Consider the following 11,982-nt stretch of genomic DNA (forward strand, 5'->3'; position numbering starts at 1 on the left):
GACACTTATTCCAAATGTCTTTCCAATGAAAATATATTCACAATGTATTTATTAAGTTAAAAAAATGTTGTACTTGATGTGCTCCCCTTTTTTTTCTTATTTGACACAGCTGGTGATTGGCCCTGAGCTGTACCATGTAGATGGAGTTGTGATTTAGAGCTTTCAGCCATCGGCCATCCCTTTCTCAAAGTTTGCACTAAAAGCAAATAAGCTGACAATCTTGACCCTTTTATTAATCATCCCATGGCATGAAATAAGACTGATTTACACAGACACCATTTATCACGTGCTTACGGCCGCAAGATCATAAGAACAACCCAAGAAAGTCTTGTTTTTAAATCCGGATCCTCATCTGGGCCTGAAAACATTGAGCCACATGTCTGACATCCTGCAGATCTTCCATCTGTGTATTGTGTAAGTATTGCTGTAAATCCTGGGCCCATAACACATGGCATTACCGAATGATTGTAAAATAGTTTGAAAAGAGCTCTTCCCCACAATGAATGTCTCTGAGAGCAACAAGAACGACACACCTTAATGGCCTGGAACAGACAAAAGAGCAAACCGATCAACACACTGAATCTGAACACGTGAATGGACTGGCATGTTGTACGTAGAAGTATTTACTAGGATTGCTGCCTTCCAGCTTTACTCTGCACCCTTTGTCAGTAAGGCAGAATCAAAGATGAGAAAACAGTTCACTTCTGTACACACAGGCTGGTGACTTTATTTCTATGCTTTACAAACATATGGGTGGAAATAAAAATAATTCTCAAAATAGCAGTCCATTTAGTCTTAAGGTCTAACTAATCTTCAGTTCAAATCTGTTAAATACATTCCAAGGTTCATCAAAACAAAAGCTGTACAAAGTCTCATGGGCCCTTTATATAACCTTTATCGCCAGCAAAGACCCATTATTTCAATAGAAAAGCAGCACTACTCAGATATCCTAATTCATAAAAGTGACAGCTAACAATTATCAGTTTTATAAATGACAACCAATTGATTCATAATTTGTTCTTACTTGCACAACTGCTACACAGCACAATCACTTCCTGAATGCCAGAATGTGATTGCCATTTTAAGAAAAGAAATACGCCAATTACCACTTTTTTTAAAGACAATTTCTTTAAGAGAAGGGGAAAGTGGCAATCACTTACTCCAGTTTAGCAAATGAAGATTCTGATTACTAATTTAGGTGTATTGAATAATTACTGATTGCTTTTTTTATTTTTCTGGTATTAAAAAAGTGACGATCAACTAAAAAAAAAATTTGACTGCCACTTCCTTATTAATGGGCCCATCGCAGTTTGTTCATTACAGTTTGTTAAGAAAGCAGCCACCTCTCACCTGCCAGCATGCTAGAGAGAAGGATCCGTGCTATCTGTAAGGTCTCTAGCTCTAGCAAATTGCAGAGCTTCTGTAGCTCTCTCACCTAAATACTAGTACCCTAGTCACACCAGGTGCCAAGTATTCTAACAGTATATGTATATATTTTTTTAAATCTAATAACAGAGTATGTAGAACAAGTGCCATTGTTTATTTTGTAGGCAAGAGAAGCTGTAGCCCATCACTGAAAGACTATAAATGTCCTTAAGCCTGAAAGCACTGACAATATGGAAATGAGACATATATGGTGTCAGAAACAGGTGGCTTATGAAACTTAAAGGAAATTTCACACAAATCTTCCTGCAAAAAAATAGCACTCATAATATTACTATTCAATGTGTGCCTACAATACTACCAGAGACCCTGACATTATTTTTATAGATTTGTGTAGGTAAGCATGGACAAAAACCATATGTGTATAATAAAAGTAAACCCTTCATATACTAACCCTTCATTTTCATGAGAGTAGCGAATGTTCGGGATGTATTGTCGTAGTTCCACTGGGAACATGTCAGGTACATCAAATTCCTGATAACACACGTTAGCTGCCTTTTCTATGGAAAGAAGAGACAAGATCAGTTTCCTGGAATACAGACGCAAATACAGGTAATGTTAACGTACAACTTCAGCTAAGCAGACAAATACACAGATGAAATGCTTACATGATTACTGTTTTACCTGCCAGGGATTTGCACTAGATTTGCCATTTTTGATGATCTCTCCAGAATTATCAACGCTTCCAAGTCAGCTCTTTTTTTTAAAGAGGAACTAAACTGAAAAGTGCCTAAAACACCTAAAAAAAAACACAGCCTAAAAAAAATACACTGCATGCGAATGAGTCTTCCATCGGGTCCCACGTCATCTTGGCATCCGTCCTCAAGATGGCGCTCTGGGCACTGCCATCTTCTCTTCTTTCTGGTTCTTCCTACATCACCCGACCCTGACGCAAGATCGGCTGACAAAAATAACTTGCCGATCTCACTACGCATGTGTGAGATTGGCAAATTTTTCTCTTGTAACTAAAAGGCTCCTTCCGCGCATGCCCAAGATGCTCGGGCATGCGCAGAAGGAGCACCCAAGAGTCTCCCAGGATGCGTGACATAGATATCCCGGGAAGCTTTGCACTCCCAATCATTCTCAATTGCCCGCTCCTCTTCTGCTGTATCATCTCTTTGTAGTTCTCTTTGTAGTTTTGTAGCTCCTGTGCTTTGCCTTCAAATATCTTTCAAATGCACAGTTCTTGTCCCACTTACCTTTGTGACTTGGTAATAAAATACTCCCCCAGCTGCACTCTTCGCTCCTCCAATGACCTACTAATGACTTCCTCACTCATAACCCCATCACACGCATGGCTCCAAGACTTTTCTAGAGCTGCCCCAACTCTCTGGAATGGTCTTCCTCTTCCTATTCAGCTTGCTCCTGCTTTCTGCTCATTTAAAAGAGCCCTCAAAACCCATCTTTTCAATCTCTCCTACCTGTCTTCTTCTGTCTTTCGAAACTGTCACTACCTCCCACCATTACATATCTCCCACTCTTCGGGGCAGGGTCCTCCACTCCTCCTGTGTCACTGTCTGTATTCGTCTGTCATTTGCAACCCCTATTTAATGTACAGCGCCTGTGTAATATGTTGGGGCTATTTAAATCCTGTTTAATATTAATATTAATAAACATAATATAAATATTAGGAGGATGAATTGATTAATGGAGTACTGAATGACACATGTCTAGCTGTATGTAGCCCACAAGCCTGACAAAACAAGTAATTTATAGTAACAGTACATTGGAGTATTTCATCTATTTGGCTGTAAGGGCTTGTTACACCACAATGCATATTATCAGAATAAAATATTTTACTGTAAAGCTTTTAAAGCATCACTTTTAGTACATACATAGTAAATGCATTCCTTTTAGTATACATGTGAAAAATAAAAAAAATCTCCAGCCATGACTGTAGCTATGAGGAAGGATCAGAGGAACGGCCACATCATTTCTGCAAAGCTGAGGTAAGCTTCAATTTACATCTTTCAATGAGAGGAAGTCTTCTCAATGAGTGAAACCGTGGGTGGATTTGTTGCATAGGGCCTGATTTATGATAGCTCTACAAGGCTGCAGAGGATACACTTTAATCGGTGAAGCTGGGTAATCCAACAAACCTGGAATGGATTTCTTTAAAGGTATTTGCTATTTGCTTTGATGTTTCAAATGTTTTGAATCCTGGACTAGCTCTATTCCAGGTTGGCTGGATCACCCAGCTTAACTGATGAAAGTGTATTCTCTCCAGCCTTGGAGAGCTTTATTAAATCAGACCCATAGTGTCAATTCATTGTGGATGTTGGGATAGCCATGACATACTAGAAACTCCATGCCTGTCAATCATGGTAGATGGGGCAAGCTGTTTAGTCTTGTTCTAAAGAGATTGTACCAGTGGGAAGGGCAGACCACAAATTTAAAGTCCCAGGTTCCACCCACTGCAAAGGGTGTCAACATACAGTACTCAGAGGATGCTACATAAGAGCTGACATAGCGGCCTGCAATGCAGAATTACATCTTAAGAAAAGACCTTTACAAAAATGAATAATAACCTGTGTGCAGAGTTTACAGCAAGTAAACTTGTCATTGGAAAGAAATGGTTTGGCTGTCATTGCTGGTGCCTTCTAGTAACTAGTTGCCTTGCTTCTATGCCAATTCACCAAAATAGGTACTTTCTGAATTATAAGGAATGAAAAACTGAATCAAAAGCACTTCATCCAGGAAACTAGCATTTCAGCAATGGAAGCTTTCATGTTTCTCATCTCTTTTAGTAACTGAATAAGTAGACATACCATTGGAGCAATTATTGACATACTGTCCCACAGCTAGTGGATTATGGGGGGAACTTGTCAGCCAAGTGGAATCACACATCCTCAGAGGCCCCAGCCGGTCCCTTCTGCTGCAAGACCTGAAAAACATTTAGCCTCATGTATAAACTCTCCGGCTGATGTTTGTGTTTACCCCTCATTCCCAACAACCTAATTTAAACAGCCAATAGAGAAAGAAGGGTAACACAAGTTTTTCTTTTTTACTGCAAAGCCAGTTATCCTGAGATTTCAACAGATTTATGTGATGATTATTATTATTACTACACAGTATTTATATACTGCCAACATATTACACAGCACTGTACAAAGTCTATTGTCATGTCACTAGCTGTCCATCAAAGGGGCTTGCAATCTAATGTCCCTACCCTAGTCATATGTCAATATTACAGTCTAAGGTCAATTTTAGGGGGAAGCCAATTAACCAAATCACATGTTTTTGGAGTGTGGCAGGAAACCAGAGTACCCAGAAGAAAACCCATGCAAACATGAGAACCTGCAAACTCCATGCAGATAGTGTCCGGGACGAGATTAGAACCTGGGACCTAGCGCTGCAATAGCCACCATGTTGCCCATATTACTGATCTATGAAACACATTTCTTACCGATATACAGACTTTGAGATCCCCTTATCATTTCCATCGATAAGAATACCATCCAGGCACCGAAAAATAAATGGATTTCCAATAGACTGAAAAAAAATGGGCTCATACTTTTGGTAAATGGCACCTATTAAAAGAAATTGATTTTAGTCACAATATTTTGTGCAATGCATTCACAACATCTTTGTTCAATTGTAATAATTGTTAAAGTATTTTAACTAAAAACATGTTTTTACCCAGCAATAACTACAGAAGCTGAACTGTCTGCAGACTCTTTACTGGGAAAAAAATGACATAGAAAGAAACTTAACATACAAATGCTGCCAACATTACATTAACAGAAAACGTAAAGCATTATGCTATCATCTGATAATAAAAGGCAATAATTGCACCGCAGGTTTTATAAGATATATAAAACTCAATAAGTTAAATCTGCTATCTCAGGTGCATGAACCTGAGATCATAAGATATAAAACACCTTTTGTTTTTATGCACCTGAGATAGCGGATTTAACCTGTTGGGTACAATTGGGCTAGTTAGGAAGTCAGAACCACTGTCAGGTTTTTATTGCAGCCATTGTCCTCGTCAGAGAGATAAATATTTTAAAATATTTTCTACCACTAATTAAGTTTTAAGAAGACTCTTCAGCTGGCAGTAGTGAAAGCTTGGTACTTAAGCATCTCTGGTGCAGAATGATAATGTGTGATCTATTTGTAAATTAGGGGCTTAGCAATTTTTAAATATAGTAATTCATTTTTCATACTGTTACAATCAACTGATCACTGGAGGAGTTTGTGGTTCACAGTTTGGCTGTTTGCTGGGAGCACAGTCCTTATGTTAGGTAAAAAAACAATATCAGGGAGATGTCAACCAGTCGGGGCTCCTTTAAGGCTGACCTATCATCACATTTTCAACATTATGTAAAAGGTTTGCTATCCATTTTACATATTGAAAACAATTTGTGTCAGTAAAGACAGAATGGGAAACGTGCAGCCTCTTTGGATACTTATACCACATATCTCAGGAGGTTGGGGCTGCTTCTTCTGCGCATGCATCATCAGAAACTTTCCTCTAATGAAAAAAAATTCTTGCATGCGCATTGAGATTGGCGCTTGTTTTGTTACATTTGGAGGACACGTAACACAATCTCGCCCCTGTGCACAGCGAGATTTAGGACACATCAGGAAGAATGTGGAAAAAAGAATATGGCGGTGTTGGAAGGAACATTGAACCCTGGAAAGTAGAGGGAAGCCTGGACAGCTCAGGATTTGCTAGACCCGGTATGGATTGAGAGCTTTTAACAAGTAAAACTAAGTAGTTTCTTTTTTATGAAAATTCTGCTTTAAAGTGGACATGTACTAAGAGATTAAGTAAGCTGCCATTACTAAACTAATTCTAAAGAATCCTAACTGCCTGGATGTAACACTAATCATTTGGTGTCAGTCACACACCTGACACAAGCATACAGCCGTGTGACAATAAGCTGAACACCTGAGCTGCATCCTCATTCTGGGTCAGTGCTGCAGAAGATAAGAAAGGCAGAGGATCAGAACACCAACCAGACAGACAGATTTTTCAGAACCAGGTCAGATATGGCAGGTTACATAATCTTTCACTGAAAGATCTGCTTTAGGCCCTCGTGTATTCATTCAACCTGATTGAAACACACAATTCTACTAAAAATAAACTTTAAATCTACATTTCAGGAAACAGCTATATATAAAGATGAATACATATATGTTTTGGGAATTACCTGCTTGAAGATTTGTAACTCTGATCAATGACTCTTAAGATGTATTTTTCACTTGCACACTGCAAAGACAGAGAGATGACCCACTTCTTGCATGGCTCAGATTTACTGGCTTACTTTTCATCCTATTTAATGTACAGTATTACGTAATATGTTGGCGCTATTTAAATCCTGTTTATTAATAATAATAATAATAATTAAAAAATAATATTCTTCCCACCTCTAGCAAATAATTACCACCATCATTTCAGACATAGAAGGAAAGCTGACCGAGGAGATCAGGCAATAACATCACAAGAAGGGCTGGACAAAATGACAGAACCTCGGGTTGGTAAAACAAGAAAGATTTCATCTTTGTACTAAACTTTATGCCTGGCATTTGACTTTTAGACTAACCAACATTTAGATTTAAATCATAAGAGATCGCTCTGTCACATCTTTTCATAGAGAAGGAAATAAATATGTGTATGATAAAAATGACCGGCCAACAACAGCAAACATATATGTATTTAACCTGTGTATGCAGCTGTTTGCCTGTAGGTTAAGTCACAATGATCTTGTAAAATGTACCGGGGTACATAGACACTACTGCTCCTTTGGGCACAAGCCCTCTGGAAACGAAAACTCCAATCCCAGCCGAGTCCAGCGAGCTTGGACGTCTTTCAATAGCGAACCCGAGAGATCTGTGCAATATTTCATCCGCTTGCAGAGTAACGAGCAGTCCAGCATGGCAGTTCTGTTCATCTTTAATATCTGGGTTATAATACAAGGACTTGGTGCAGTCAGGAAGCATATCGAGAAGGTCTCTTTGTCTGTACAAATCAGCCCTGAATAAAGCTTGGAAGAAGCAAACTAGAGTTCCATTCACATTGGCATCTGGAATAAGTTTGTCGCTACTGCTTTCTGACACATAACACAAGGTCCTGTGTAAAGAAAGAAAATAAAATTATTTATCAAGGTTGTATACAGTATGACTAGGATAAACCTTTAGGCTTACTACACTGCTGATGAGCAATGCAGCCTGGTCTTGATTGGCCAATGAAGGAGAAGCAGCACACTGATGAGATTCGATTATCACACTGCTTCTACTCCTTTCAGGAAGCTTTCCCTGTAATGTACAGCAAATACAACCGAGCCTGATTGGGATAGAGCACTGCATTTCCTTCTTCCAAACTAAATGTAGGAGATTACAGAAGCCAAGTCACATACTACTTCTGCGTAATGTCACAAGCACAATATAGGAACAGATCCACTGCAGCGCCCAGTTTGTAATCTCGACCAGGACACTATCTACACTGGTTCTCTCCGTGTTTGCGTGGGTATCCTCCCGCATTCCAAAAACATGCAGTTAGGTTAGCTGGCTTCCCCCAAAAATTGCCCTTAGACTGTAATAAAGACATATGACTATGGTAGGCACATTAGATTGTGAGCCCCTCCAAGGGACAGCTAGTGACATGACTATGGACTTTGTACAGCGCTGTGTTTGATGTTGGCACTATATAAATACTGGTTAATATTATTAAATAGCTTTACAATGCAGCAACTGCCATCTCCACACATTTGTGTCTTTTCTACTTGCATGAGTGACTTCAGAACCTCTAGAACATGGGGGAACAATTAAAATAACATTGAGATCCCGGGGAACCCCTTCTATAATTACTACAAGCACAGCTTACAGTATATTAGTGTGGTGGTCAGTGGGAAGAATTCCTTACATTGCTGGCTATTAGGAAGAATGTCCCACTTACAGACAGCCAACATGATCATCGGTGTCACTGACCTGAGAGGTGCAAACTGCTTATTGCTGGGAACCCCCAGCAACCTCTGGTTGAGAAACACTGCACTATAAATATTGTGTAACAATAATAAAAATTATTAATAATAATAATAATATATAATATTATATATAATAAATAATAATAAAGAAATTATTTGCCATTGTTGTCCCTATTGTCACAAGAGCACTTTTGAAAAAAAAGGACAACCCTGAATAGTTCACATTTGAATCGTCACCACTGCTTCATAGCCTCTGCAGGGATGCCACACTTATAGCAGTTTGAACATTTGTTCCCCCATGCAGTGGTTTCCCCCACCAGCTTGTATGTCACTTGACTAGATGGCAGGAGGGACCATTGTGTTTTATGGGGGGGTATTTTTGACCTGATTGGTTGAATATCCACTATAGCTGAAGAGCAGTCATGTGGTGGCTTTTAAAGAGACAGGCCACCAGTTGGTAAGAACAATACTTCTTCCTATACAGAGTGGGCTTGTCACTTTAACATCCCATACAATTCTCTGCCTTCCGTAAGGACCTCTGACAGGCTGGCCTTTTCAGTATTTAAACTCCTTGTGTTTCTCTTATAACAGGTGAACTTTAGGGTGTTTCCGCCCTTCTTGCTGCCAGTCACCCCCGCTGGCTCTCCTCTGACCTAGAGGGGGATGTGTACTGGCTGTACCTATAGGAGCAGACTGTAAATGACCCCAGCAACTTATTAGCACACCTCTGGTTCCGGGCCAGGTTCAGAGCCACCCAGGGTACAAAGCGGTGTCTGTATGACTTCCACCGGGAGAGCAGAGCCCTGAGCACCGAGCCCGGGAAAGTCATGGTCGCCGGAAACCCGTACACGAGTTGCTATGGTGGCGGATTGTTGTTTGTATCACGTGACCGGAAAGCGTGATAGATCTTTCAGCTCAAATGGATATGATGTGTAAGTGAGCGCCCTCTGCAGGAAGTGGTGGGCACATGTTAGGCAGAACTTGTTTTCACCTGCTCATCATGGTGCTCCTGCTCCAGGAGAAACTACAGGGAGTTTATTAATCCCTGGAATCCTTCAAGCTTTGTACATGGAGGTCACATAGGATTGTTCTCTCCACTTTGAAATTAAATGGTAGACAAGATAACAGATAATATGGGGATGGGGCTATTATGGGAATCTAATTCCTTGCATTGTGTAAGCAAAGTTTACAATAAGGAATGAATGTGTGTTGCTTTAAAGCAGCCCGATCATTTTGTGTAAGCTTCCAAAGCCCCAAATAATAAACTTTCTCTTAGGGTGCAGCAGAATAAAATATTATTATTACACAGTATTTATATAGCACCAACATATTACACAGCACTGTACAAAGTCATGTCACTAGCTGTCCCTCAAAGGAGCTCACGATCTAATGTCCCTACCATAGTCATATGTCATTAATACAGTGTAAGGTCAATTTTGGGGGAAGCCAATTGCATGGTGTTGGGATGTGGGACGAAGCTGGAGTACACGGGGAGAACCTGCAAACTCCATGCAGATAGTGTCCTGGCTGGGAATCAAACCTGGGACCTAGCTCTGCAAAGGCCAAAGTGCTAACCACTGAGCCACCATGCTGCCCAATGACTGGTATATGGGGGGTAGTACAGAATATTACACTTTGCAGTAGGGTGCCACTACACTACTGTGCACACATTACATTGTTAAAATGTTTATTTATGTTTTAATAGTAGAATTCCAGTTAATGATTGTGGATAATTATGTACACCATGTGATTATCTGTAAGCCCCTTTATCTTTATTTACATCTGTGGAGTAAAACAGGAGTTGATGGAAAATGAGTAGGGATGCAACAATTTGGCATAAACAGAATCTTAGGTAGGAAGTTCATGTTTTATTAATAAACACCATACCAAGCCATGTCAATAATTGGTACAACCCCATTCATGTAAAGCAGATTGGACAGACTGTAGAAGAGAGCAACAACCCAGCAGATAACAGATCCAGGATAATAGGAACACAACACCACCTAGTGGACAAATTGAAAGTGACAGGCGCTATTAAACCAATGCATTTCCTGGCATATCTTCAAGTTTGATTTAAACTTCTTTTTTTTTTTGCCATTCTGAAATGTATTTAACCACATCAGACACTGAGTTACTGATATGTCATGCTTTTTATTGCTAAAATAGAGTTTAAATGATAGAACAGTGGAGCCAGACATTTGCGGTAGATCTAGTGTTTCCAGAAACTGCTCGGAGCATTTGCCAGTTATTTAAACTTCTAAATACACACCCGTGACTGTCAAATATCCACCTAGGTTGGAGCCAGCCAAGTTACCATGCAGCTGGGCAGCATTACAGTAACATTTCACTACTTTAGCCGCTCTCTTCGCTCCTCTAATGACCTACTAATGACTTCCTCACTCATAACCTCATCATACGCATGGCTCCAAGACTTTTGTAGAGCTTGCCTCGACTCTCTGGAATGGTCTTCCTCCTCCTATTTGGCTTGCTTCTACTTTCTGCTCATTTAAAAGAATGCTCAAAACCCACTCATCCTAAAATCACATCTCCAGACCAAGTGGTCACTCAATATAACCATACTCAGGTTCTGGACAAAGCTGGCCCTGCCACTCCTCTCATCTTGCTAACCCCCAACCACAGCACAATCACATTAAACATCTATAAAAGCCAGGTCATGCAGCAAAGCATAGGAGGAAATCTGCCCTCAATAGCGACTTATTACAAAACCAATTTTTTTTTACACTGCACACAATGCAATTGTTTCTATGCAAAATGACTTATCTGCTGCCCTATCCCCATAATCATCCAACCCAGGATGTCTTTTTTCTATAACAGACTCCCTCCTCAACCCAACACCTACATTCTCTACCTAGGACAGACTTCTCTAGAGCTGACCCAACTCTCAGGAAATATCTTTATCCTATTCGGCCTGTTACAACTTTCCATTTAAATCAAATCTTTTCAAACCTGCCTACACGTCTTCATTTGTCGCTTTACCCATACCTATATAGCCACCATTCCATACCCTATATTGTGAATTACTCTTCTCCACCTGTTAGATTTTAAGTTCTTTTGGGAAGAATCCTCTCCTCCTCCGGTGTCATTGTTTTCACTTAATTCTCATTTGCAACCTCTGTTTAATGTACAGTGATGCGTAATATTATTATTACACAGTATTTATATAGGGCCATCACAATCTAACGTCCCTACCTCAGTCATATATCTTTAATACAGTCTAAGGTCAACTTTGGGGAGAGGGGGGTTTGCAATCAACCTAACTGCATTTAATTTTGGAATGTGGGAGGAAACCGGAGTACCTGGAAGAGACCCACGCAAACGCTGGAAGAACCTGCAAACTCCATGCAGATAGTAAGCGCTAACCACTGAGCCACCATGCTGCCCCTAATATGTTGGCGCTTTATAAATATACAGAGGATAACAAATAACCTGATGAAAATATACATATGTTCCTATTCACATTATGGTTAGTGTCTCATTTAGAAACTATAAAAGTCTGTTAGCAATATTTTCTTACAATAAATTATTGGTTACTTGGATGGTTTTAGTGACCAATCAAAAGTCACTTGAAAACTAATCACAGCCTGTAAAA

General features: G+C 39.8%; 1 protein-coding gene across 1 annotated transcript; it reads right to left on the reverse strand.

The window, feature by feature from the left end:
- Positions 1-207: 207 nt before the first annotated feature.
- Positions 208-9,226, reverse strand: SETD9 (SET domain containing 9). Its single transcript, XM_072416409.1, has 6 exons — positions 9,098-9,226; positions 7,167-7,519; positions 4,850-4,973; positions 4,212-4,327; positions 1,838-1,943; positions 208-542 (listed from the first exon to the last, which is right to left on the reverse strand). The coding sequence occupies exons 1-6, from the start codon at positions 9,199-9,201 to the stop codon at positions 455-457; spliced, it is 891 nt and encodes a 296-aa protein (XP_072272510.1). The 5' UTR covers positions 9,202-9,226; the 3' UTR covers positions 208-454.
- Between the last annotated feature and the right edge of the window lie 2,756 nt (positions 9,227-11,982).

Source organism: Pyxicephalus adspersus, chromosome 6, assembly GCF_032062135.1.
Source record: "Pyxicephalus adspersus chromosome 6, UCB_Pads_2.0, whole genome shotgun sequence".
Taxonomy (NCBI): domain Eukaryota; kingdom Metazoa; phylum Chordata; class Amphibia; order Anura; family Pyxicephalidae; genus Pyxicephalus; species Pyxicephalus adspersus.

Bases quoted from the DNA above. Each gene is read 5' to 3' on its own strand.
- SETD9 (XM_072416409.1), bottom strand. From the start codon at position 9,201: ATGACTTTCCCGGGCTCGGTGCTCAGGGCTCTGCTCTCCCGGTGGAAG. The intron at 1,944-4,211 runs GTATGTCTACTT...TTCTTTCCATAG, and splicing joins TGTCAATAATTGCTCCAATG to AAAAGGCAGCTAACGTGTGT. The intron at 543-1,837 runs GTTAGTATATGA...TGTCTGTTCCAG, and splicing joins TACTCTCATGAAAATGAAGG to GCCATTAAGGTGTGTCGTTC.